General features: G+C 52.4%; 1 protein-coding gene across 2 annotated transcripts; it reads right to left on the bottom strand.

Moving 5' to 3' along the window:
• Window positions 1-1,888: 1,888 nt before the first annotated feature.
• COMP (cartilage oligomeric matrix protein) lies at window positions 1,889-24,226 on the bottom strand. Of its 2 annotated transcripts, XM_062014825.1 has the most exons (19): window positions 22,725-24,226; window positions 20,619-20,713; window positions 18,450-18,501; window positions 16,306-16,478; window positions 14,953-15,090; window positions 14,262-14,339; window positions 13,983-14,141; window positions 10,911-11,015; window positions 10,621-10,728; window positions 9,264-9,423; window positions 7,255-7,373; window positions 6,786-6,838; window positions 5,449-5,642; window positions 4,944-5,122; window positions 4,673-4,721; window positions 4,270-4,466; window positions 4,013-4,185; window positions 3,738-3,877; window positions 1,889-2,424 (listed from the first exon to the last, which is right to left on the bottom strand). In XM_062014825.1, exons 1-19 carry the CDS (start codon window positions 22,798-22,800, stop codon window positions 2,378-2,380), a joined length of 2,295 nt encoding a protein of 764 aa, XP_061870809.1. In that variant the 5' UTR covers window positions 22,801-24,226; the 3' UTR covers window positions 1,889-2,377. The 2 variants fall into 2 exon arrangements, with proteins under 2 accessions (XP_061870809.1, XP_061870810.1); XM_062014826.1 differs by lacking the exons at window positions 1,889-2,424; window positions 3,738-3,877 and having other exon boundaries at window positions 4,146-4,202.
• Window positions 24,227-27,656: the final 3,430 nt, after the last annotated feature.

Raw genomic sequence — 27,656 nt, 5'->3', positions numbered from 1 at the left:
GAGATCATCCAGTCCAGCCCTGCTGCAGAAGGGCTCCTCTCAAGCAAGAAACAGCAAAGTCACGTTAGTTTGGTTTAGGTGGCTTCTCCCAGCTGTGAGCCAAACCTTGTGATAAGCCTCAAAATGCTCCCAGTCCCCAGGAGGATTCCCCACAGCCTGGCACTGTCTCAGCCCTTCTCAGACCAGCACCTCAGTTGTGTTTCTGGATGCTGCAGGGTGTCAGAGCTTTCTGGGGTAAGGAGTGTGTGTGTGTGTGTCTCTCTGAGCTGTTGGACTTCAGAAAGGGAAAATGAGGGTGTCAATGTTCAGACTTGCCCAGTTAAACTGTTGTAGATATGAGCTTCACCACGGGCTGAAGCTCCCACTGCAGTAACTGCGTTGGGTTGGCCGTTGGGGTAAGTGGAGCCAGTGAGGAAACAAGTTCTTGCAGTTCCTCAGGCAGCTGGGACAGAACCACCAGCACTCAGGCACTTCTCACACAGCTCTTTTTGACTGGAACTCATCTTTTTCTCCTCCTGTTCTGTGCTTGAGGGAAGGGCTCACCTGCACTCACTGCTCCCAGGGCAGTGCTTCGTGGGCAGTGTCACCAGCTGGGTGTCAGGAGGGCTGAGTGGCACATGGGGCTGTGTCAGTGGCACATGGGGCTGTGTCAGTGTCAGTGGCACATGGGGCTGTGCTGTGGGCAGTGGAGCAAAAGGCAGCTCATGTCTGCTCTGGATCTCTGGCCATACCCACTCAGAAGGTTTCCTGGCCACTGATGTCCCCTCTGTACATAAAGCTGCTCTGTGCAGGGGAGGTTGCACTCTGGATGGCCTTGTCTGCATTTGTTCCTGTTGGGGAGAAGACACTTGGTGTCTCCTTTCCTGACAGTCCAGAGGGTGAAGGGAGATGTTCTCCCAGAGCTGCAATCCACAGGTGGACCCACAGGAAGCAAAACTCCTGTTCTCATGGCAGATCTCTGTGTGCACCAGCCACATGCCAGCGCTGGTGGCTGCAGAGACCACACTGGGTGAGGTGCAGCTTTTGCCATCAGCTGTCCCAAAGGAGAGGAAAAGCTGTGGCACACTGTGTGTGTGTGTGGGGATGGGGTTTATCTTACAGCCTTGGCCCAGAGTGGAATGTGGGGCTGGAGCCTGGGGAGGGGAGGTGCCTTTAAGAAAACTCTGAGTGTGTCTGAAGCCCCAGAGCAAGTTTCAGCTTAATTAACACCAACAGCTTCCCTGAAGCATCTTGCAAGCTCTGGCTGTTACAGTCTGTCTCAGAGGACAGAGTGCTGTGGGGCTGTTGGGTGCCTGGAAGGGACTGGGGATTATGATCCTGTGGCATTTAAGACCTTCCAGGTTACCAACAGAAACCCTTTGTCTGCTGTTCCCAGCTGGAGTGAGCACCCAGTTCCTCAGCCTGAGGGAGTCCTGGCATGGACTAAGCACAAAGCCTTCATTTATCATCCTAAAACCAACTGCCCTTACCAGGAGCAGGTTTGGATGGTCTAACTAGAGAGGGAAGGGCTTGAAAGAGTTGCCCCTGGCTCTGTACTGCCAACAGCCATTAACTGGTGGCACATGGGGCTGTGCTGTGGGCAGTGGGAGCAAAAGGCAGCTCATGTCTGCTCTGGATCTCTGGCCATACCCACTCAGAAGGTTTCTTGGCCACTGTCTGATGTCCCCATCATACACAAAGCCACTCTGTGCAGGGGCTGTTGCACTCTGGACAGCTTTGTCTGCATTTGTTCCTGTTGGGGGAGAGAAAACTGTGTGGGCTCACACACAACACTGCAGCTTCTGGCTTTGAGGCTCTCTCTGTGACACATCTGTAGTGCAAAAGCTTCAGAAGAAGAAAAAGCAACAGGCACATGACCAAGAAGAAGTGGAGTATTTATTATCCCACGTTCCAGAACAAAGATACTCTCCTTAAAGTGCTTCCTTCAATGTTTTGTGAGCAACTGGTACAGAGGCTGCTCTCAGGGTCCCTGTCACACTAGTGCTGGCTTGGCTTTGCAGTAGGTCTTGAACTAAAAGGAGATCAACATTCACACTTGAGAGCCTTTGAGTAGGGAAAGGATTCCTGGGAGCCATCCACGCTGCACTTCCCCATCCCAGCTGCTGCAGGCTGCTTGCCAGCACACCTCTGCCACGAGCATGGCTCACAGCAGCACAGGCCTCTGCTCACACTTGCTGTCTGTGCCTCTGCCCTTCCAATAGAGTTTGGGTTTTAGCATTGAAAGAAAGTTGCTGTTGTAGAAAAGATGCTGGAGGATGCCTTGACAGTGCAGTGGTACGTGACTTCACCCTTCTTCTTACAGTATCAGAGCAAGAGTGGGGCAGCTGAGCTCGCTTTCTAAAGCAGGTTGGGCTGGACAGGCCTTGGAATGGGAGCTTTAGTCCTGCTGAACTCTGAATGTTTCATAGTCTTCTGGAATGGTGTCTGGAGGAAGGAGATGAAGCAAATACTGATTAGAAGTGGAACCAGAAATGAAGGGCAGAGTAAGCTGCTGAGTGATGTTGGTGTGTGGGGCAGGTGCTGTGTGATGTCTCACTGGGGTTGGTGTGTGATGTCTCACTGGGGTTGGTGTGTGATGCCTCACTGGGGTTGGTGTGTGGGGCAGTTGCTGTGTGATGTCTCGCTGGTGTTGGTGTGTGGGGCAGTTGCTGTGTGATGTCTCGCTGGTGTTGGTGTGTGATGCCTCACTGGGGTTGGTGTGTGGGGCAGTTGCTGTGTGATGTCTCACTGGGGTTGGTGTGTGGGGCAGTTGCTGTGTGATGTCTCACTGGGGTTGCTGTGTGGTGCCTCACTGGGGTTGGTGTGTGGGGCAGTTGGTGTGTGATGTCTTGCTGGTGTTGGTGTGTGGGGCAGTTGGTGTGTGATGTCTCACTGGGGTTGGTGTGTGGGGCAGTTGGTGTGTGATGTCTCACTGGGGTTGGTGTGTGGGGCAGTTGGTGTGTGATGTCTCGCTGGTGTTGGTGTGTGGGGCAGTTGCTGTGTGATATCTCACTGGGGTTGGTGTGTGGGGCAGTTGCTGTGTGATGTCTCACTGGGGTTGCTGTGTGATGCCTCACTGGGGTTGGTGTGTGGGGCAGTTGCTGTGTGATGTCTTGCTGGTGTTGGTGTGTGGGGCAGTTGGTGTGTGATGTCTCACTGGGGTTGGTGTGTGATGTCTCCCTGGGGTTGGTGTGTGATGTCTCACTGGGGTTGGTGTGTGGGGCAGTTGGTGTGTGATGTCTCACTGGGGTTGGTGTGTGGGGCAGTTGCTGTGTGATGTCTCACTGGGGTTGGTGTGTGATGTCTCCCTGGGGTTGGTGTGTGATGTCTCACTGGGGTTGGTGTGTGGGGCAGTTGCTGTGTGATGTCTCACTGGGGTTGGTGTGTGATGTCTCCCTGGGGTTGGTGTGTGATGTCTCACTGGGGTTGCTGTGTGATGTCTCACTGGGGTTGGTGTGTGGGGCAGCTGGTGTGTGATGTCTCACTGGAGTTGCTGTGTGATATCTCACTGGGGTTGCTCTGTGATGTCTCCCTGGGGTTGGTGTGTGATGTCTCCCTGGGGTTGCTGTGTGATATCTCACTGGGGTTGCTGTGTGATGTCTCCCTGGGGTTGGTGTGTGATGTCTCACTGGGGTTGGTGTGTGATATCTCACTGGGGTTGGTGTGTGATGTCTCCCTGGGGTTGGTGTGTGATGTCTCCCTGGGGTTGCTGTGTGGAGCAGCCAAGTGTCTGCACTCGACCTTCCCCACGAACTGACCGTTGCAGCGGTAGCGCAGGTTGGACCAGATGATGTTCTCCTGGGAGAAGCAGAAGACTCCCAGGCGCCCTCCCCTCATGGTTGTGTCCAGAACCACTCCAGTGTCTGCCACAACTTCAGGCCCTTCATAGAAACGAGCTCTGGAACAGAATAATCACGTGTAAGAACATGAGGCCGTTGCACCCCGCTAGAAACTGTCCCACTCTCCCTCCTCTTTCCCCCAGAGGCTGCTTCTGTGTGGGAGCCTCTTCTGAGCCGTGCTGTGCAGCCCTCACCTGATGTAGCCCACCTGGGGCCGGTGCTGCAGGAACCAGCGGTAGGATGTCTTGTCCTTCCAGCCCGAGTTCCGAGGGTCTTTCCACAGCAGCTTCACCTGGTCCGTGGTGTCGCCCGTGTGCCACAGGGAGTTGCGCAGGTACTCGCCTGGGCCCGTTTTGGACTTCACTGCCTGGCACAGAGATGAGACTGGTAACTGTGTGAGGAAGGGACTGACCCCCCCTGCAGCACAGCTCAGTTGAGGGGGTGGTTTTACCTTGAGTTGGATGCCAGGCTCTGCCACTGCTCGGAAGGGGTTTGCCTGCCAGTACGTCTGCTCCATCTGCTTCCACATCACCACGTAGAAGCTGGAGCTGTCCTGGTAGCCAAAGATGAAGCCAGCATAATCATCATCTGTGGCTGTGTTGACATGGAACGTGCCCTCAAAGTCCACCCCGTTGAATGCTGTGTAACCTGCAGGACAGCCAACACTCAGCAATCTGAGGCAGGGTTGAGAGCTGGTTCTTTCAGGATCCAGATGGGAAAAGAGGGATTTTGTTCGGCCAGATCTGAAGACTCTGCCTACTCCAGAGAATATCTACCCAGGGGGTGGATGGAATCATGAAGTAAAGCCTGAAACCCTTGTAAAAGCTGCACTGGGCAGTGATCATGTCACTCACCTACAGCCAGGCCAGGGTCACTGTTCATGGTCTGCACGATTTCCATGCCCTAAGATGAAATGTTGGCTCGTTAGTACCACCCCAAACACACTGCCCGTACTCCTGGAGGGCACCAGGGTGAGCTGAGTTCTCACTGGGCATGTCTGTGATGAGATCTTTCATGAGTGGAGCCTTTGGAGAGCTTTAAGGAGTCTTTAATGAGATCTACATCCCTCTTGGCACAGGCAGGTTCCCACTCAACCCACCAGCCCCTCCTGGAGCAGTCTCCTACCTGGTTGAGGACAATCCAGTTGGGGTCAATCTGTGCATCGCCCTCAGGGTCCAACACCACTGTCTGGAAAGCCCTGAAGTCTGTGAGTGTCACTTCTGCATTCTCTGGGCACACATCAATCCTGTCAATCACCATGTCTCTGTCAAAGTCGTCTTCACAAAGGTTTCCCACGCCATCACCTGAGGGAACGGGAGACAACCAGGAGTTACAGGCTTTCAATTGCTTTCCCTACCCCTGGCACTGGAGTTGTACTCAGCCAGCCCTTGGCTGGCCCAGTTAAAGGTGGCCATGGCTTCCCCTGCCTGCAGAGGTGCTGGGAACAGAAACACCTCGAACTGTAGAGAGGGAACATTTCCCAAACCAGATCCTGAGCTTAGAGACGTGAAAATGATGGAGAACTGTCTCAAATCAGTACTGAGGAGATCTTGCTGCCTCTCTAGAGGCAGAACCAACAGGCCTTGGCCCCCAGGGAGGGAAGACACCCCCCTGCAGCCGTTTCCTTTACCATCTGAGTCCTCCTGGCCGGGGTTGGGGACGAGACGACAGTTGTCAGGGCCGGGAGGTTTCTCATCTGGGATCCCGTCGTCGTCGTCGTCGTCGTCGCATTCATCCCCCAGCCCGTCGTTGTCTGTGTCCACCTGAGAGCTGTTGGGCACTGAGGGGCAGTTGTCCCGTGTGTCTTGGTGGCCATCCCCATCACTGGTGGAGAAAAAGCATCAGCCACTGGCATGTGCTTTTAAAACAGGCCTGTGGCACCCTCCGAGGAGCTGGGGGTTGGCAATTTTAGCCTTATGAGCTCTTAAACCATCAGTTCCACCAGCAGCAGATCAGAAACACCCCTGCTGCAGCCTAAGGGCACAGCTCATGTGGGGCCAGGCTTCCACTGGCAAGGGGTTTGGTGGTCTGGAGAGAATGTCACCTTTCATAACCTCTGTGTTTTCATTGGATAATCACAGAGTCACAGCATGGTGGGGGTTGGAAGGGACCTAGAGATCATCCAGTCGAACCCCACTGCTAAACCAGGTTCCACCTAGATCAGGTCACACAGGAACGTGTCCAGGTGGGTCTTGAAGCCCTCCAGAGAAGGAGCCTCCACACCCTCCCTGGGCAGCCTGGGCCAGGGCTCCCTCACTCAAACACTGACATAGTTCTTCCTTATGTTTCAATGGAACTGTTTGTGTTGCAGCTTCATCCCATCACCCCTTGTCCTGGCACTGGGTACAACAGAAACAAGTGCTGCCCCAACCTCCTGACACCCACCAGTGAGATACTGGTCAGTATTCATGAGCTCCCCCCTCAGTCTCCTCTTCTCCAGACTGAACAGCCCCAGGTCCCACAGCCTTTCCTCACAAGGAAGATGCTCCAGTCCCCTCAGCATCTTGGTGTCCCTGCACTGGCCTCTCTCCAGCAGTTCCCTGTCCCTCTGGAGCTGGGGAGCCCAGAACTGGCCACAGGACTCCAGATGAGGCCTCAGCAGGGCAGAGCAGAGGGGGAGCAGAACCTCCCTGGCCCTGCTGCCCACACTCTCTTGCTGCCCCCAGGCTGCCATTGGCTCTTGCCCACGAGGCCACGTTGCTGCTCATGGGCAGTTTATTCTCACCCAGCTCTCCCAGGTTTCTCTCCTGGAGCTGCTCCCCAGCAGGTCACCCCCAGCCTGTCTTGGTGCAGGGGTTTGTTCCTTCCCAGGTGCAGGACTCTGCCCTTGCCCTTGTTGAACCTCAGGAGGTTCCTCTGTGCCCAAGAAAAGCCAAGGATAAATCCAAGGCAGGCTGTCAGGGAGTTGCCATCCACCTTCACCCCCAAGATTTCATGCAGTGAAGCAGAGTCTTGGCAGGCTCTCACCTGTCCTGGTTGGTGTCACAGACATCTCCCACCAGATCGTGATCCGTGTCTTTCTGGTGAAATAAAGCAAGAGCCATTTGAACTTTGCATAGAGCAGGAGGAGCTTTAGGCAACAGAGAGCAGAGAGTTGTTTGTCAGCCTCAGTGCCATGGTCACTCTGATTGAAACCAGAGCTGACAACAGTGGGAGCCTAAATCCTTCTGCAGGATTGACAAGTCGCCCTGCTGGGCTCAGGCACTGCTGCTTCTGAACACAGCTGAGTAAGGCAGGGAGAGAGAAGTGCAGAGCACAACACATCCCCTCTGACCTGTCTGTACCCCAGGATGTTTGATCTCCAGGGGCTGCACTCCTGCTCTGCAGCTTTGAGGGGTGACCTTGGTGAGTTCCCAGGGGTGCACACCTCAGGCAGAGGTGTCTTGAGTAAGAGAAATGAGCCTGTAAGGCTGTAAAAAGGAAAGTGCTCCCTTACCTGGTCTGGGTTACTGACTGTTGGGCAGCTGTCACACTTGTCTCCCACTCCATCACCATCACTATCTTTCTGGTCAGGGTTAGGCACTCTTTTACAGTTGTCCATTGGGTTTTTGATCCCTGTAAGACATGCAAAGGGGACCCATCAGGGCAATAAGGCTGCTGAGCTCTGTGCAGAACGAGCTCCTTTGGATGTAGGAGATGGCAAAAAGCTGGGAGCATTGCATGACAGATTGGTAGGGGTTGGAAGAGGCCTCTGAGGATCTGGTCCAACCCCCCTGTTCATGTAATAAAGCAACAGTTTGGGGGTTTGTGTATGTTTTACACACTTAAATTAACAGATGCATCCTGGTAGCTGTGGAGGATGGAAGAGACCAGCAGCAGCTGATGTTGAAACGTGCTCCAGACCACAGCACCAGGGAGCTCTGGGAGTGCAGTGGCACAGGAACCACCCTGAGCTGCCTGACAGCAGGACTGCAGAACGTGGCTCCAGGCTGGCCAAGAGGACAGAGTCTTTTCCCTCTAAAGCAAACCTCTGTATCACTACAGCCAGGGTTAATCTTGGCTATTTGGGATGGAAGATTTGGCACCTTCTCAAGGCCCCAAATGGGACAGGAATGATCTAATTGACAACCTCTATGACTTCACTTCCCACTTCTCTGCATTTACCTACTACACCAGCAAATCATGCCAGCAGGGAGCTACTTGGCAGGATTCAGCCAGACCCAAACAGCATTAGATGCACTGGAAATCCTCTGTAAATAAACACATATGTCTGGGCCAGCAGCAGTGGTGATTGCTGGCTTTTGAAAGCAGGCTTTGTGCAAATACAGCCTCATTAGCACCAGCCTGTTTCTAAAGCCAGCATGGGCTTTTTTTCAACCCAGAAGACACCTCTGACACACACTTGGGCCAGGAGCTGCTCACAGCTTGAGCATTCCCATCCTTCTTCATCAGTTTCAGTCACACCACAAAGTCACCCCCTTGTCTGGACTGAGATCAGTTTGCACAGTGTATCCTTGTTAAGCCTGACACGGGTTTGATGTGACTGTGCACAACAGGAGTGCTGAGAAATAACAGTTGGCACCATGGTGCTGGTGATGGAGCTTTAAACCTGCAAGCACTGAGCTGTGAGGGATGCTGGCTTCACTGCTCTTGGCAGCTTGAGAACTGAGCTGTGCTTTATCCCTTCAGAAGCTGCTTCTACTGTAGGGTTGGAGCCTCAAAAGGCTGACAGTGGCCCTGAGGATCTCCAGCTGCATACAATCACAGCATGGTGGGGGTTGGATGGGACCTTTAGAGCTCATCCAGTCCAAACCCCCTGCAGAAGCAGCTCCCACCTAGATCAGGTCACACAGGAATGTGTCCATCTGTGGGGAGCAAAAGGGAAAAGTGACCATTTCATAGTGTGATAAGGGGAAAGAGAACTGCACAGAAGCACTGTGGGGGTTGGGAGGGACCTTTAGAGCTCATCCAGTCCAACTCCCCTGCAGAAGCAGCTCCCACCTAGATCAGGTCACACAGGAACGTGTCCAGGGGGGGTTGGGAACCTCCAGAGAAGGAGCCTCCACAGCCTCCCTGGGCAGCCTGGGCCAGGGCTCCCTCACTCAAACACTGACATAGTTCTTCCTTAGGTTTCAATGGAACTGTTTGTGTTGCAGCCTCATCCCATCACCCCTTGTCCTGGCACTGGGTACAACAGAAACGAGGCTGCCCCAACCTGACACCCACCAGTGAGATATTGGTCAATATTCATGAGCTCCCCCCTCAGTCTCCTCTCCTCCAGACTGAACAGCCCCAGGTCCTGCAGCCTTTCCTCATCAGGAAGATGCTCCAGTCCCCTCAGCATCTTGGTGTCCCTGCCCTGGCCTCTCTCCAGCAGCTCCCTGTCCCTCTGCAGCTGGGGAGCCCAGAACTGGCCACAAGACTCCAGACAGAAACTCTACATGCTGAGCAGCTCCCTGGCTGTCAGCTCAGCACAGATGCCCCAGGACACTCCCCTGCTCTTACCATCCCCATCCATGTCATCATCACACTCGTCTCCCCTCCCGTCGCCGTCGATGTCCCGCTGGTCGTTGTTCTTCACCTGCCGGCAGTTGTCACACGCGTCCCCGAAGTTGTCCTTGTCCATGTTGCGCTGGTCGGAGTTGCGTGTGTACACACAGTTGTCCTGGGGGACACAGTCACAGGGCACACAGTGCTGGGGGTGGGAAGGGCCCTGCAGAGCTCATGCAGCCCTGAAGCAGGTTCCCCTGGCTCAGGGGGCACAGGGACATGGCCAGGGGGGGTGGAAACCTCCATGGAAGGAGCCTCCACACCCTCCCTGGGCAGCCTGGGCCAGGGCTCCCTCAGCTCAGCACCAAAGGACTTGCTCCTGTGCCAGTGGAACCAGAGAATCACAATGGGGGAGGATTGGAAGGAACCTTTAGAGCTCCTCCAGCCCTAAAGCTGGTTCCTCATGGTCAGGGGGCACAGGAATGTGTCCAGATGGGTTTGGGAACCTCCTAAAGAACCTCCCTGGGCAGCCTGGGCCAGGGCTCCCTCACCTCAGCACCAAAGGACTTGCTCCTCCTGTGCCAGGGGCACTGCCTGTGTGCCAGCCTGTGCCTGTTACCCCTTGTCCTGCCACTGGCCACCATTTTTCCTTATGTTTCAATGGAACTGTTTGTGTTGCAGCCTCATCCCATCACCCCTTGTCCTGGCACTGGGTAAAGGAGGAAACAAGTGCTGCCCCAACCTCCTGACACCCACCAGTGAGATACTGGTCAATATTCATGAGCTCAGCTCTCAGTCTCCTCTCCTCCAGACTGAACAGCCCCAGGTCCCACAGCCTTTCCTCACAAGGAAGATGCTCCAGTCCCCTCAGCATCTTGGTGGCCCTGCACTGGCCTCTCTCCAGCAGCTCCCTGTCCCTCTGCAGCTGGGGAGCCCAGAACTGGCCACAGGACTCCAGATGAGGCCTCAGCAGGGCAGAGCAGAGGGAGAGCAGAACCTCCCTTGCCCTGCTGCCCACACTCTGCTTGCTGCCCCCAGGCTGCCATTGGCTCTTGCCCACGAGGCCACGTTGCTGCTCACGGTCAGTTTATTATGACCCAGCACTCCCAGGTCTCTCTCCTAGAGCTGCTCTGCAGACATGCTGGACTGAGAGAGGCTCCCTAATGCTCAGGGGAGTGACCTGTAGAGTCCCTGCAGTGCCATGATGTTCTCTCCTGCCTGATGGTTTCACTGTTTTCACACCATCCAGATCTAAACGTTTCCTGCTGTGACCTGCCCGTCCTCAAAACCCACAGTAAAGGTGTGGCCACTTGCTTTGTGAGACCTTTGGGTACATTTAGGTACATCAGGGCTTAAGAATTACAATTCCAACCTCAGCATTTACTATCCCATCTCCATCAGCATCATCATCACAGGCATCTCCAATCCCATCCCTGTCTGCATCCTCCTGGCCGGAGTTGGGGACGGTCACGCAGTTGTCCTGGAAGGAAAGCGACAAAGGACCTGTTAGCAAGGAGGAGATGGCATTTAACCCAAGGTCTGAAGGCTGGGCAGGGTCTCAGCAGCTCCCAGGGCCTGCCCTCAAATGAGAATTGCCCAGCTGTGGTCAGACACTCCTCTGCCAGGCAGCTTCCCACGGAACAGGAGGCAGCAGCCCCTTACCTTGCGGCATTTCTTGTCGGAGCAGCGCTGCTTCTCATCAGGGACTCCATCAATGTCTGTGTCCTTCCCACAGACATAGCCATTCCCTGCCCACCCCACGAGGCACTGGAAGACAGCAGATAAACAAGATGAGGCTGCTGGTGCATCCCCTGATGGCCACATGCCTCCAGAACTGAAGGCTTTACATGAGAACCAGCAGGAAACGTCGCGAATCCAGGTACACGACACCCTGCAGGACAAATGTTGTCTGCAAGACACAGTCAAGCTGTAAACAGCACTTCAAATAGCCCCTGTATAAGCTGTCTGCTTGCTCCTGAGATTACAGACATGCAGCAGCAAAACTTCTTGGCTCCAGAGAGCTGCTGAGCAGTGCTTCTCCCTCTTCAGCTGCACGTAATGCTCCGTGAGTGACCAACGTGTGATGGCTCAGCCAAAACAAGCCCCGGTGAAACACCACTGGACGTGAGTCAGTCTGCTCCTCAGAGAGCACCGAGGCTGCAGGGGCTCAGGGCTGTGTTGGGAAGGCTCACTCTCCAGGAGAGGGCAGTGGCAGACCCAGGAGAGCACGAACAGTAAAAGGGAAACTGGAGGGAGCAGATGCCAGGCACAGGGAGGTTTCAGTCTCAGCATGGGGGAGATGGAGGTTTGGTCCTCACTATGTGGGAGGTGGAAGTCTGGACCTCACCACATGGGAGATGGAGGTTTAGACCATGCAGGAGATGGCAGTTTTGACCTCACCAAGTGGGAGATGGAGCTTTGGCCCATGCAGGAGATGGAGCTTTGGACCTCAGCACGTGGGTGATGGAAGTTTGGTCCGTGCAGGGAGGGAGGTGTGACCCATGCAGGGATGGAGATGTGACCCATGCAGGGAGGGAGATGTGACCCATGCAGGGAGGGAGGTGTGACCTATGCAGGGAGGGAGGTGTGACCCATGCAGGGAGGGAGGTGTGACCCATGCAGGGACGGAGGTGTGACCCATGCAGGGATGGAGATGTGACCTATGCAGGGATGGAGGTGTGACCCATGCAGGGATGGAGGTGTGACCTATGCAGGGAGGGAGATGTGACCCATGCAGGGATGGAGGTGTGACCTATGCAGGGATGGAGGTGTGACCCATGCAGGGATGGAGATGTGACCTATGCAGGGATGGAGATGTGACCCATGCAGGGAGGGAGGTGTGACCTATGCAGGGATGGAGGTGTGACCCATGCAGGGATGGAGATGTGACCCATGCAGGGAGGGAGATGTGACCCATGCAGGGATGGAGATGTGACCCATGCAGGGAGGGAGGTGTGACCCATGCAGGGAGGGAGGTGTGACCCATGCAGGGACGGAGGTGTGACCTATGCAGGGATGGAGGTGTGACCCATGCAGGGATGGAGATGTGACCTATGCAGGGATGGAGATGTGACCCATGCAGGGAGGGAGATGTGACCCATGCAGGGAGGGAGGTGTGACCCATGCAGGGAGGGAGATGTGACCCATGCAGGGAGGGAGATGTGACCCATGCAGGGAGGGAGGTGTGACCCATGCAGGGATGGAGGTGTGACCCATGCAGGGAGGGAGATGTGACCCATGCAGGGAGGGAGATGTGACCCATGCAGGGAGGGAGGTGTGACCCATGCAGGGATGGAGGTGTGACCCATGCAGGGAGGGAGATGTGACCTATGCAGGGATTGAGGTGTGACCCATGCAGGGAGGGAGATGTGACCATGCAGGGATGGAGGTGTGACCTATGCAGGGATGGAGGTGTGACCCATGCAGGGAGGGAGGTGTGACCTATGCAGGGAGGGAGGTGTGACCCATGCAGGGAGGGAGGTGTGACCTATGCAGGGAGGGAGATGTGACCCATGCAGGGAGGGAGGTGTGACCCATGCAGGGATGGAGGTGTGACCCATGCAGGGAGGGAGATGTGACCCATGCAGGGATGGAGGTGTGACCTATGCAGGGATGGAGGTGTGACCCATGCAGGGATGGAGGTGTGACCTATGCAGGGAGGGAGATGTGACCCATGCAGGGAGGGAGGTGTGACCCATGCAGGGAGGGAGGTGTGACCGATGCAGGGACGGAGGTGTGACCCATGCAGGGAGGGAGGTGTGACCCATGCAGGGAGGGAGATGTGACCCATGCAGGGAGGGAGGTGTGACCGATGGAGGGAGGGAGGTGTGACCTATGCAGGGAGGGAGGTGTGACCCATGCAGGGAGGGAGGTGTGACCTATGCAGGGAGGGAGATGTGACCCATGCAGGGAGGGAGGTGTGACCCATGCAGGGATGGAGGTGTGACCCATGCAGGGAGGGAGATGTGACCCATGCAGGGATGGAGGTGTGACCTATGCAGGGATGGAGGTGTGACCCATGCAGGGATGGAGGTGTGACCTATGCAGGGAGGGAGATGTGACCCATGCAGGGAGGGAGGTGTGACCCATGCAGGGAGGGAGGTGTGACCGATGCAGGGACGGAGGTGTGACCCATGCAGGGAGGGAGGTGTGACCCATGCAGGGAGGGAGGTGTGACCCATGCAGGGAGGGAGATGTGACCCATGCAGGGAGGGAGGTGTGACCGATGGAGGGAGGGAGGTGTGACCCATGCAGGGAGGGAGGTGTGACCGATGCAGGGAGGGAGGTGTGACCGATGCAGGGACGGAGGTGTGACCCATGCAGGGAGGGAGGTGTGACCCATGCAGGGATGGAGGTGTGACCCATGCAGGGAGGGAGGTGTGACCCATGCAGGGAGGGAGGTGTGACCGATGCAGGGACGGAGGTGTGACCCATGCAGGGAGGGAGGTGTGACCTATGCAGGGAGGGAGATGTGACCTATGCAGGGATGGAGATGTGACCCATGCAGGGAGGGAGGTGTGACCGATGGAGTGAGGGAGGTGTGACCGATGCAGGGAGGGAGGTGTGACCGATGCAGGGAGGGAGGTGTGACCCATGCAGGGAGGGAGGTGTGACCGATGCAGGGAGGGAGGTGTGACCCATGCAGGGAGGGAGGTGTGACCCATGCAGGGAGGGAGGTGTGGCCCATGCAGGGAGGGAGGTGTGACCGATGCAGGGAGGGAGGTGTGGCCTTACCGCGCAGGACAGGGACCCGTCCCGCTCCACGATGCACTCAGCTTTCTCATGGCACGGACTGATCTCACCGTTCGGGCAGCGTCTCCCTGTCTGGCTCTTGCAGCCAGAGATTTGATCCCCAACAAAGCCAGGTTTACACGCCCCACACTTGTAGGATCCCTGCAAGCAGAAGCAATGGGGCAGAGACTATAATGTGAGCCCTGGCAAGTTGCCACAGCCAACAGAGACCCCGGAGGCCGGGACACAGTCGCCCACGGGAGGCTTTCCAGTGGCATTTACCCGTGTATTGATGCAGATGGAGTTTGGGACACAATTTCTGGCAGCACCTGTCTCACATTCATTGATGTCAGTGCAAACCTGCAGAAATAGAACAGAACAACCTCACTCTGGAGCAGATCTCCCATCACATTACAGCACTGGGACATCCCCAGAGGCAGAAGCAAAGCCCCTGACACACCTCCTGGCCCCAGGCAAGCTGTTCACCCTCTAGAGCCACAGGGATTCCAGCCTGGCAAAATAGCTTAGGGCTGAGCTGAGCTCTCAGAGTATCTCCTTACTTTAAAAAGGAGGGAGTCAATGGAACAAGAAGGTCAAAGGCTGTGTCCCATGACCAGCTAGCAGCTCTTAAATAACACCAGCCACACGCTGCTCCTGCTTGTGGCAATATACCCTTACAGACCATACTAAGGCTGGCTGACTGGGGTTTGGGCATTTTCCTCACTCTGTCTGCAGCTGTCAGGGAAGCACAGGGCAGGCAGTAGCTGCAGGAATCCTGGGTCCTGGCTGAAGGATTCCCCAGGCTGCCTTCACAGCCACAAAGGTGTCAGAGACACAAGGCTCTGTGCAGCGTGAGCTCAGCACGGGGTCAGTCTGGGATGGGAGGCTGCTTTGCTGCTGAGGTGCTAGGACATGCTTGGCAAGGCTCTCCTCTCACTGCATCGAGGCAGAAGCATTTGTGGTGGCTCCTTACCTGTTTGTTGGCCCTGGCATAGGTGAGTCCAACCCCCTCGACCATCGGGCCGGTGAAGCCGGGGGGACAGGGGTCGCAGCGGAAGCCGGGGCTGGTGTTGACGCACTGGACCTTGGGGAAGCAGGGGTTGGCATTGCACTGCCAACGAGAGAGAGTGTGCACAAGGGTGAGGCCAGGCTGTCTGCAGCTCTCAGAGCAAGCCTGCCTGCCTCACATCCAGCTATTGGGCTCTTTCATGTTAAAGAAGAAACCAAGAAGTGCAGGAGGAGTCCCTGGCTCAGGGCAAGTGGAAAAACGCAGCTCCCCAGCCTCAGCTGTTCCCCCAGGTCACCAGTATGTGCAGACAAGTAAAACAAATCAGCTCTCAGGACTAATTCTTCTTAGGTGACATCAATTGCCCAGGCAAGAGGCTGGCTTAGCTTTGCACTTTCCTTCCTGGCAGTCTCTGAATCCAGAGAACTGCATCATTTCTTACACTGCTGGATCACTTCTTACACTGGGTCATTTCTTACACTGAGAGCCCTTGTTTGTGTACTCTCTGGAAGCTTTTGTCCTTCCAAAGCTGCTTTATTTTCTCCAACCCTTTGTTGTTTTCACTGAATTCCTCCCCTCTGTTCTGGAGGATGAGTTCCAGCAAGGCAGCAGTTCTCACCTTTAGTGAGGAACAGATTGGCATCAGAATCTCTCCAGGACCCTTTTAACCTCAGCAGGTTTTCAGACTGAAATGCTGAGGAGGTGACATGGCTTTGCAAGACAGAATTGCTCAGCAGAGCTCTCAGTGAGCACCAGCCTGTGCTTTGGGAGCAAAGGAGTGTCCCAGCCATGCAAAACTGATGGCTGAGGAAAGCTTTGCACACACACACACAGAGGAAACTGCATGGAATGGTACAAAAGAAGAGGAATTGAGCAGCATCTGCCCAGGAAGGTTTGGTTTAAAGGCAGAACTATGAGTAGTGTGTAAGGTTCCTTGTATAAAGGACTATTTGGGAAGCATTTGATTCTATTCCACACGTGATAAATCTTATCTCTTAACAACTCATCACCTCCAAAGATTGTGAGACCATGAAGGAGTGTTCTGGCTTTCCAAAATCACCTTCCCTGCATGGTATGAACCAACAGCTTGCTTTTGTTTGAGCCCCTGGGTCTTTTAGAACGAGATGCTTCACTAGACCAGCTGCAAACCCGACGTGGAGCACAGCCACTGCCCCTCCAGTGAAAGGATGCTTCTGTTGCACTTCAGCTCCCAGGGGAACTGCAAGGCTTCTCCTCATAGCCACAAGACAAACCTACACCAGCCCAAGAAAAGCAAAGGCAGCTGGGTAACTTGCAGCCTGTCCTAGGGGGTGTTTTTACCTCGTTGATGTCTGTGCAGTGGGAGCCGTTGCCCGAGTAGCCCGGGGGACAGGGTCCGCAGCTGAAGCCGGTGCTGGTCTCGGTACAGGGCACCCCAGGGAAGCAGGAGGTTGGGAGGCATCTGTTGAACTGTGTCACAGTGATGACAGGGCCTGTCACCTCAGTATGCATGCCTGGAGGATAAGAGAATGCTAAGGACAGAGCTGTGACTGCCAGAGCTGTCCTCAGGTGGTCCCATTGTCTCAGAAGGACATTTCCTCTCCATCCTGAGGGCTGGGCAGCTGTAGCTCTGTTCTGTAAAGGGAGGAAAATGAAGCCAGAAGCAGCAGTTTGACAGATTCCTGAGTCAGAGCAGACAAATAAGAGGAAACCCCAGGAGTCTTTACTCCCAGGCCAAAACTCGTGTTGTGCCACCCTCCTTGTTGGTGTAACGCCCTTGCTTGAGCAGTTCCACAGAGATCATTTCTCTCTCTGGTTCCTCCATAACTACACCTCAGTGGTGGTAAGGAGTCAGGCAGAACCCACACAGGCTTAAATCTGGGAAGCCTGGTGGAGGGCTGTCAGCCAAAATCACTTCTAGGCAGTTGTGACACAAGGCAGCTTGGTCTGTAGCAGGAACACACATCAGGCTCACACAAGGCTCTCGTGCCATAGTGTTGTGGCTAACACACTGCCTCTTATCTCCACAGAGCTAGGAAAGCTCACTTCATCCTGGCAGATGAGCAATCAATCTAGTATTCATCACTTCTAGGCTGGAACACAGCAATATGCTCTGTTTAACCCACGTGAAATGCTACTGGAGCTCTGTTCAGCAACACTCTGAACATGTCACTCCTGCCCCCACCCCACTGCAAACCAGTTTCAGGCCAAACACCAGGTTTTTGTCCTTCTCCTCATGACCTGACTCACAGCAACAGAGAATCTGCAGGATCAAGCTGCATGGGACACAGAGGGACACTGAAGGACGACTCAGGACTGTGAATAAACTTCCCCAGGACCCCAGAATTGTCCCAGGTCCCACACACCCACTGCTCTAAGTGACAAGGACACTTTTTGCTCCCACTTGCTCCAGCTTAAAAGCCCAACATCAAAAACCTGAAACAAACCAAAGGCATCACTCTATGACCATCAACAAAGTCTCCCCTAAAAGCAAGGCCTCCTCTCTCCATGCTCCTCTTTGGGAGTGATGAGAGGAGCACAGGGCTGCTGTGAGTCATGTTGTTCCACACATGGCTTAAAAGAGGCTCAAATTCTACAGTAAGGAGCACAGAACACATATAAAGCAGCACAGCAAGTGGGGAAGGGAGAAATCAAGTAACAGAGAGAAAGTTCAGGACAGTTTTATGAGCAAATTATTCAACCAATTGCTGTGGATGAAGGCATTTCTGTACTGTAGGTCCCAGAAGCTTTGGCTAATCTCTTTTCCAGCAGAAGTAGAATCTCTCCAAGTGCAGAAATGGGTTATTGCTCCACCCTTGGAGAGTACTGGCAAATAACACAGCATCTCCAAGAACTAGGCTTTCTGGAAGCCAGATAGACTGGAAGTAAGTTCCAGTCTGGAGACAAAAAATCCCCCACACCCTGGGGAGCAAGAGCAAGATTTATATGGGAAAACTGATGGTCCTGTTTCCCAAATCCTCTGTAACAAGCTCTTTGCTGGGATGGTGGCAGCAGGAGGATGGAAGGAATAGCAAAGCACTCTCTCAGGAGCAGCCAGTTATAGCCCAGGGTGTATTGCCTGGCACATCAGCCATGGAGATGTGGCTGGGCTGGTTTCTGCAGTGGTGTGCAGCCCCCTGAGGAGTGCAGAGAGGGTCCCAAAGCTGAAGTGCAATAAGTGACTGCTGGGGTTTTGCTGGAAGCAAAGACGAGTTTTTTAAGGCTACTTCTGCACCCCATGCTCAGCAAAGGGGAAAATCTTCAGCTGCCATTGAGCCAGAACAGCACAGAACACTGGTCCATGTGTGCAGGATGCTGTGAGGGAAAAAAGGCATCACTGAGTGTTACCCTGTGTCACCCAGGTGACTGTGGAACAAGCTGTTTCCTTTGGGGGGATGCTCACAGGTAGCACTTCTTGTTTAGACACAAAGACATGAAGGACTTGGAGGAGGCAGCTGAACATAGGTCTCAGCTCAGTAACTCACCACAGGCATCACACTCCATGACTGTGTTCTTCAGGAATGTTATCTCTTTAATCTAGAAGAAAACAAGAACCATCACTTAGCCAAGGGCTGAGGTTGGCTCCCAGGCCAAAGAAATAGCCCCACTGCCAGAAAGCAGGGTGTCCCTCTGGGACTGCACACTGCCTTACAGACCAGTGCTCTCTCAGCCCAGCTTCTACCTCACAGGCTTCCTGGGAGCTGAGGTGCATTCCTGCTGTGAGTCACTCCCTGCTGTAGTGTTTCTATACTCTATCTGGAGAATGCTGTTGTGTCAGAGATACAGGGGACACTGGAATACACAGAAACAAGTGTCATAGAGGGGTTGCCTTTATTTGGGTCTCGTACTCCAGATGATGCTGAGTTATCAGTCCTGGAGAACTCTGCTCTAGCTTCAGTCCAGGCACTGTGGGAGTCAAGGCAGGAGGAGGTCCCTGTGAGCCATTTTTGCAGACATATGGATAATCTCTGGCATTGCTTATGCCATTCTTTGGCCCTAACACCAATGCCATGAGAGCCCTTCCCTCCACACATCCTCTGAGCTCCTCTAGGCTCCTCCAGGCTTGCTTCAGTAGATAATCTGCAGCATCAGCAGCACAGAGGTGCTGCTCTTTTGGGGAAGGAAGGAATATGGGAGAGGCAGAGGTAAGCATATCAGCTAATGAAGCTAATCAGCTTCTCTCCAGCATCTCAGGTGGCAATCCTAGCAGACTTCTTTCCTGCAAAAGCCTTACTGGCAATCTACAGCTGATGCTCAGAGCCACCCTTCCACACCCTGGGACCTCATCTTTCCATGATTAAGTCATTTCACTTTGACAAAGGCTTTTACTCACATCTCTCTACTACCTCCCAGGTATAAGAGCAGCTTTTCATCCTATCTTAGATTCTCTCTTCCCTCCAACATGGCCTGGGGTCATGGATTTTGACTAGTCAATGCAGAGAGCTCTAACCCAAATCCCCAGAACATCTCCTGTTAGAAGCAGGTGACAGAGAGCACAGCAGAGAATTCAGGGCACAGCTAATGAACATCAGGAGTTCCTTGGTGCCAAGAATCCTCCAGCCTTTGGCTCAGGAGAGCAGATCTGGCCTTTTATTGTAAAGCCTTTTGCCATCCATATTTGCCAACATCCTGAGATGCTGAATAAAGGAAAAGCAAGATTCATTTTGCCCAGGTTAAGGAATGCTGAACTGCCACCTTGGCTCTGCAGTTGCATGTGCAAGTTTGTCTTCTGAGGAAGAGTTTTCTTGAAAGCACCATTGAGAAAAAGGCCATGGATAAAAAAAGGAGTAGGTGGCAGGAGTGAGAGAAAGAACAAACAAAACCTGTGTGGAGAAGGAGGGCTGAGCTGGAAGGGGCCACTGGAAATCATTGCTCCAGGCTGCCAGGAACCATGTCTGACCTGATTCCTAGTAAACACTGGGTATTTATGCAGCAGCCTGAGAGGGGAGAGGAACTCACTGCAACAGATGTTTTTGCAGATTAGAGGCCGCCCAGTTTGCACTGGCACAGGGGCCTGTCTGCCATTCCCAGTCCCTGGCAGGCTGAGGCTGCTGCCCTCAGCTCCCACAGCGCAGAGAGGGAGAATGGAACCTTTTTTCTGTACTTCAAAGCTGGACCAGACAAACCACCATCTCCTCATTAAAATGGGAAAGGACCAAAGCACCCAAGAAGCTCCAAATTCCCTCAGAAACAACTGGAGCCAGAAAGGTTTAGGATTAAAACAACAAGAGGAAAGAGTGAATACAGAGTTTGTTTGGACTGCAGAGGACTCCCCTTTCCAGCACCCTGATAGATGGCTGAAAGGTCTCTTCCATCTTCCAAAGCTGGTCTCTCTGCTGACTTCATGAGCACACAAACCCAAGGAAAAAGTGATTTGTTGGGTTTACAGCCACTGTGTGTGTGTGTGTGTGGTTTGTCAGAGCTCACTCTGCCTGCTCCTTCTCAGCACACACTGTTTGAAGCAGCAGAATTCCTCACCCCAACCAACCCGTTGCATCTCAGACCTGTGAGACCACGTTTGCAGCACACTGATCCTGTTGCTCATTTCACTTAAAGCAAGAAAGCAGCCCCTCCAACTGCAGAACTCTGCACAGAGGGTTCAGAGGTCACTGCTGTGCAGTGTGTAAGGGATTGGAGGTCCCTTCCTCACCTACCTGCTGTTTCAGCAACTCCCGGACCTCCAGCAGCACACGGTTAGTTTGTCTCATCTCTTCCAGCATTTCTGGCCCAACTTCACCTCCTGAAAAAGCTAAAGTGGTTGGGAAAAAAACCCAGAGAAAAGCCATTAGCAGTATAAACCAACTGATACCATCAACTTCAGCTTCATATTAAAGACACAGAGTCCTCCACAGCAGCCTCTGCCAGTTCCTAACCAGAGGAACTGCTGGAAACAGAGCTGCACGTAGGGTAGAGTTTGCTCTGGGCAGACAGAGAGTGCTAATCAGCTCTGTCTGTCAGGTAGGTAACAGTTGCCCCTCAGCAAACAAATTGGCCTGGCATTCTGGCAGCTGTGGTGGCTGTTCATCTGGCACAGCCTGTGCAGTTCACACATCGGAAGGCTTCTCTGCCAAAAGCAGCAAATCAGTAATTCAGTGCTGTGGAAGCTGCTGTGAAGGGCAGCACTGAAGGAAAGCTCTTTGCTGAGTGTATCCCCCACGGGCTGCCAAGCCCCAAACGTGGCTGCTGCCTCTCCTGCTCCCAAGGTACAGACTTTCCTGGGGAGCAGCAGCTTCAAAGTGCTGTGCAGTGGCTTTGGGATGTGAGGATCCATCAGCTCATCCACACAAAGCTGCTAAATCCTGGTTAAGCTATGGATAGAAATCATCCTCCAAGGTCATCTAAGGCAGATGAACATGAACATTCCTTCCCATCTGCTCGATTCTAGATGTGCCCAGTCTTTTGAGACAGGCTTTGCTCCAGAAGAACGAGAGGGAGCAGCTCATTGTTGCTAGATTTGTGTAAGCTTTAAGCCAACTTGACCCACTTCAAAACAGTTGGACACAAAGTTCAGCTCTGGTGTTCTGTCTGCCATGAGAAAGTACAGGCTCATTCTCTAGTGTTTTCTAGAGGAATGGATCCTCCAACAGAAGTCACACCTTGCCTCCAGGGTGAGCAAAGCTTGATGAAGAGAGAAATAGCAGTGCCACAAACAGCATTCTGGGGTCAATGAGCTGGAGTGAGGGATCTGCCTCCTCCAGCATGAATTTGCCAGCACCAAAGGCAGGGTGTGAGGCTGTGCTACAACAACTTGGGCATTCTCATGGGCCAAATGAGCCTGAAAGACTTTATGGGTCTTCCCTGCACAGAACCAAGAGCACTTTATGAGTATTTGTAGCCTCCTCCATGCAATTTGGGTTGGGTACTAAACTGAAAATACCACAGATGTGTCACTCTAAGACAGAAGCACTGCATTAAAGTGGCATTTCAGGTTGTATTGAAAACCAGAAGCTTGCACAGCATCTCTAACTGCAAACAGAGGCTTTGAATAAGCTCTGGGTGAAGGCTTCAGGCAGCTTCCGTTATTCCTGGGAGGAATTTTCCATCCCTGGTGGCAAGATGTCATTTAAAACAACAGTTGGAGTTTGGTTTTGGTTTAGATATATTCAAATTTGCAATGATTCAACTGCCCAGGAGCAATTTCCAAAGGAAATCTCTGCACTTGCAGACATTTCCATCCCTGTGCATCCTGCTCTAAGGACTCTGAGTCTCCACAAGCACACGCCTCAATCTCTGGTACGTGGGGTGAGTTTGCTGGATGTCACAGATCCTCTTGGAGCTGAGCATTTCCCTATCAGGCTCTGCAGGGAAGTGGAACTCCTGGGATGAACTTAGCACAGGCACCTTCCTAGAAGTCAGAGCTTCCCTGAGCTCTGTGTGCACAAGCAGAGAGGGTATCCAAGGATCCAGCTACAGGGTCTGGTTTTTAAACTCAAATCACATGCAAAACACAGATGAATGTAAAGTGTCTCTTGCAGGTCACTACAAAGCACAACCAAGTTTCCAGTTGCCTTAGAATAAATGTTTTACCTAAAAAAAACCCCTTTAGAACTCGGGAGGGGAACTGGGGAAAAGCCTGAGGCTGAGTATTTTCACAGTGAAGCTTCAAGTTTTGGAGCAAATCTCTAAAGGTTGCTTTGAGGCTTCAGTAGGTGCAGTGGAAATGTTACACCTCCCTCATTCCCTTCTGCAAAAGAGAATTCTCACAGCAGCCTAGAAAACATCTGAGTGCAGAAAACACAGAGATAATTCAAATGACTTACCTACTCTTCTCTGCTGACATGATGAAAAAGGACAGGAGAGGCAAAGGAGAAAAACAAAGGCTAGAGCTGAAATCATCTTGGAGTCCCCAGGCTGTGTGGATGTGTGGGCTTCTCTTGCAACGAAGTTTTAACCTGCAGGTTTGCCTCTGCTCCCCATTAGTGTCTGTGGTTTGCTATTTATGAAGCTGCATTCCTTCCTCTGAAGTTCTTATTCTCTGATGCTGGGTGGACGTCATTGCTGGCTGCTGGTCCACAGAGAACGTTACAAAAGTAAACAATATGAGAAACTCATCAGCACAGGAGGTGAGGGTTTTTTTTCTTTTTAGGCTGTCTTGTACCAAAATAGGTCAGAAAATTCCAGAATTCAATGGATTCTTTTTGGATTGGAGCTTTTCTTTCTTCTTCATGGACACAGGATGATTCACAGCCCCATCCCTCACAGATTTTCCTTCTAAAAGTGTTCACAATGATCACAAAGGCTATGAGACATCTGGACTTCTCTAGGCTTTCAGCAAGGGCTCTTTGAACTCCCAAAGGAGAGTTTCCCCACTCACACTTGGGGTAGAATTATTGACAGACCTTCCAGCCCCAAAGAGGAACCATCACATCCTATTTCAGAGAGGGATGAGGGGAATGGACAAACCCTTAGAGGCTGATGTTATTATCCCCCCCCCACCCAGCCAGGCTTGTCTAAAGGAAGGATGCAATGCAGGAGTGAAGGCATGAGAGGAAGGCAGACTTTGCTGTTTTGTTATGTGTGAGGAAGTGAGTCTCAGTCCAGCATTTTCCATCCATCAGTCTCCATCCAGCACTTTCCATCAGAAAACACAGAGAGGATTGAGAAATCCATCTAGAGCAGCCAAAGCAAACCTCCCCAAAGAAAAACCTTCAAGCTACTGCATCAAGGGAATTGCAAGTTAAACTCTGACCTGCATAAAAGTTTAGACTGAAGAGAAATTCTTGATCACACGTTCTCACTGTTTGATTGTGAAATGTGTCAGTGTGGATCATACACCACCCTGGGGACACAGACAGGAAAGCCCCAGGAAACAGTAGCTCAGTCTTTAAAGTGCTACAGCAGCAGGAGCTGGGGATGTTTACTTAAAGATTTTTTTCTTCCTCTTTCCCTCTCTCTCATTTTTTTTGACCTCAGACCTCCCCTGTTCAGGAAAAGCCTTCCCATGCCTGTGGCTGTGCACAGCTCTTGAAGGCAGCCGAGTGCAGCCTCGCAGGCGCTGCTGAGCATCCCACAAGGCTGTGTTGCCATTCAGTGAGACCTGGACAGGCTGGAGGGTTGGGTGGGGAGAAATGTAGTGAAATTCAACCAGTGTAGAGTCTTTCAGCTGGGAAAGAATCACCCCATGTAGCAGTACAGGCTGGGGAATCAACTGTTAGAGAGGAGTGGAGGGGAAAGGGAACTGGGGGTGAGCCATCGTGGGCAAGATGGACAATGGCATCATGGGGTGGGTTAGAAGGGCTGTGGGCAGTAGGTCAGAGAGGTTCTGCTCCCCCTCTGCTCTGCTCTCATGAGGCTGCATCTGGAATATTGTGTCCAGTTCTGGGCCCCTCAGTTGCAGAAGGACAGGGAGCTGCTGGAGAGAGTTCAGTGCAGGGCCACAGAGATGCTGGAGTGGAGCATCTCCCTTGTGATGAAAGGCTGAGGGAGCTGGGGCTCTGCAGCTTGGAGAAGAGACTGAGGGGTGACCTCATTCATGTTCACAAATCCATCAAGGGTGGGTGTGAGGAGGCTGGAGCCAGGCTGTGCTCAGGGATGGCCAATGACAAGACACGGGGCAACTGGTATAAGCACAACAGAAGAGGCTCCAAAGAAACACAAGGACAAACTTGTTCCCTGTTGAGGTGAGGGAGCCCTGGCAGGGGCTGCCCAGATGGGCTGTGGAGTCTCCTTCTCTGGGGACATTCCAACCCAGCTGGATGAGTCCCTGTGTGCCCTGCTCTAGGTGCTGCTGCTCTGGCAATGGGGTCCCTTCCAGCCCTTGAGGTTCTGTTCCTCTGTGAAATAAGCAGATAAACAGCATTACTTTAATGCTACAGGAATGCTGCAGCAGGCAGGTTTTACATTTGACACTGAGCAAATCTATACTGAAAAGAAAGTTAATTTGCAAGTAGCTCAGTGGCATTTGTATGATTCTGCTTGCCTGGCCCACGTTATACATGTTATACACAGCAAGTGACTTTTTGCTGTCAACCCATAGGTAAAGGAGCTTTGAGGGTCTGATACTTGTGATAAGCTAAAGTGGCTTAGCTGGAACTCAGAACAACTGATTGTCCTGGGTTTTAGCATTTCTGTGTTCTTCTGGACAAATCAAACCCAGAGCAACTGATTATCAAAGACAAAATATCCTGGGTTTCCTTTCCAGTGCTGTTCTGGGAAACAGTATTTACAATTTTACTTTGTAGCAGCAAATGGGGAGTGAATGAAAAATGCTCAGTCCACATGTGACAGAGATCTGTCCCACATTTCACTGAGATCTGTCCCACATCTGACAGAGATCTGTCCCACATCTGGCAGGGATCTGTCCCACATCTGACAGGGATCTGTCCCACATTTCACTGAGATGTGTCCCACATCTGATAGGGATCTGTCCCACATCTCACAGGGATCTGTCCCACATCTCACTGGGATCTGTCCCACATCTGACAGAGATCTGTCCCACATCTGGCAGGGATCTGTCCCACATCTGACAGGGATCTCTCCCACATCTCACAGAGATCTGTCCCACATCTCACAGGGATCTGTCTCACATCTCTCTGAGATCTGTCCCACATCTCACAGAGATCTGTCCCATATCTGACAGGGATCTGTCCCACATCTCACAGAGATCTGTCCCACATCTCACAGGGATCTGTCCCACATCTCACAGGGATCTCTCCCACATCTGACAGAGATCTGTCCCACATCTCACAGGGATCTGTCCCACATCTGGCAGAAATCAATCCTTTTCCCCAGAAACAGTGACAGCTGATGTCTGTCCAGCTGATGATTGATGATGCTGTTATCAAGAGGTGAGAGAGCCATCCAGACTTTGCAGCTGTTCAGTCCAGGACCCTGGTCATGGCAAGAAAAGAAACCCATTAGTACCTGGATTTTTAAGGCAAAAGCACATTCCTTCAGCAGCAGCAGGCTGATGGCTCATTAATAAAGGAAAGTTCTTGCCAACTAGTCAGAAAAATATCTGTTTTTTCAAGTGGGGTGAAGTCATAAAACTCCAGAGAGAGAGAGATGTAACTCACATGGAATGAAGGATGGACAGGGGGAATCTGTGGGTACTGCCTTTGAAGATGCAAGTGCTCAAACTCAGTAAAATCAGGAATATTCACTGCTGAGAAATGACATTCATGTCCCTCAGCACCAATTAGTGCAGGGCAGCTTGGTGGCAGAACAGTGCTTCGTAGTGCTCCCAACTCTAAATGAAAGGTACCAAAGCACATGAAGTCTGCACTACACCAGCTTTAAATAGTTGAGCAGTCTCCTGCTCATGAAGGCAGCCAGCAGTGGGTCTTCACACCCTTCTAGAAACCCAAAGCCCTTTCTTTATTAGACTGAAACAGTTTCTGGATCCATTTTATTCATTTAGAGAGGCCTTCAAGAGCTCTTCAAGACCCACCTGGACACGTTCCTGTGTGACCTGATCTAGGTGGGAGCTGCTTCTGCAGGGTCCTGGACTGGATGAGCTCTAAAGGTCCCTTTCAACCCCCACCATGCTGGGACTCTGTGACAGCAGCAAAGGAGCTGTGCAGATGATAATGCAGGTACTTTCTGCAGAGCTTTCTTGAGTTGAGCAAGACATGGTGTCTCCACATGGTGACCTTTCATTTCCTTCAACTCTTTTCATACTTACATTCAGATCTGAGGGTTAAAAATCCCTGTAAATCACTCATTTCATGCTGCTTAAACACCTATTAGCAGATCAGGAAGTGTTTGGTCGTGGTTTGGTTGTTTCTGGGTGCCTGTGTGTGTTTAGAAAGGACACATCCAAAAGCAGCTGATATAACTGAACTTGTTCTATTTGATGGGGAAACATCTTCCAGATTTGTCAATATGATTTTTAAAGCATTACTGATGAACTAAAAACCCAACACAGAAGTGAGCAGCAGAGAGTGTTTATTTGGGCTGCAGTGTAAGAGTGTTTTTGCCCTCTGCAGTGCCAGGGTAGTTACACCTTTTTCCCTGCCTGGAGTTGACATCACAAACGAAAGCAGCACACAAACAAACAACAAAAAGAAAAGCTCTTACCAGCTTCAAGTTTAAATAGTTTCCATCTCTGTGTTTTGAACTGATCTTTGCCAAGTGAAGGACAAAAGTCAGAAGGAAAAAGTGATTTTTTCAGTCTTGTAAGGTCAAGTTCTAAAAATAAGTGAAAAAAACACCTACACCCTCTGAAACAGAATGCTGAGTGGTTGACAATGCTGCTGATACATCTCTGGTTGTTAGAACCCTAATCATGTAAAGGTTCATCAGTGAGGAGCTCAAAAAAACCATCTCCCTCTTTGCCCCCCCCCAGGACTGGATCAATAGTGCCAATGGCACTTCATAAACCTTCCCAACACTCTTCTCACAAGCTCCCATCGATGGTGACTCCACAGCCACCCCTCTCAGCTTTCCACTGAGTTACACTGCTGGAAAACCTCTCCAAGGGATGCTACTTAAACCCAGTGCTTCTTTTTGTCTTCACCATGGACTCCCAGAGCAGATGAGTCCATTCTTTGAAGCTTGCACTATATAGCTGAAAGCTTGGATGGCATTGCTGTGCTTTGGGATAAGAGCCTGGCAATGTGTTGCAGCTTCCAAGTGTTCTACAGCCAATCTAGAAACATGGAGATGAGAAATGACCATCATCACTGCAGACTGTCAGCAGTTAGTCAGTTCTAAGGGAAACAAAAGTCTGGAAGGCTCAATGAAATCCTAAT

The sequence above is a fragment of the Colius striatus genome, chromosome 25 (genome assembly GCF_028858725.1).
Source record: "Colius striatus isolate bColStr4 chromosome 25, bColStr4.1.hap1, whole genome shotgun sequence".
NCBI classification, from domain to species: Eukaryota; Metazoa; Chordata; class Aves; order Coliiformes; family Coliidae; genus Colius; species Colius striatus.
Note: the sequence above shows the minus strand (reverse complement) of the source record. Positions and strands in the feature narration are given on the sequence as shown.

Bases quoted from the DNA above. Each gene is read 5' to 3' on its own strand.
- COMP (XM_062014825.1), bottom strand. From the start codon at position 22,800: ATGATTTCAGCTCTAGCCTTTGTTTTTCTCCTTTGCCTCTCCTGTCCT. The intron at 15,091-16,305 runs GTAAAAACACCC...TCTCGTTGGCAG, and splicing joins ACTGCACAGACATCAACGAG to TGCAATGCCAACCCCTGCTT. The intron at 5,123-5,448 runs GTAAAGGAAACG...CCGTTCCCTCAG, and splicing joins CGGCCAGGAGGACTCAGATG to GTGATGGCGTGGGAAACCTT.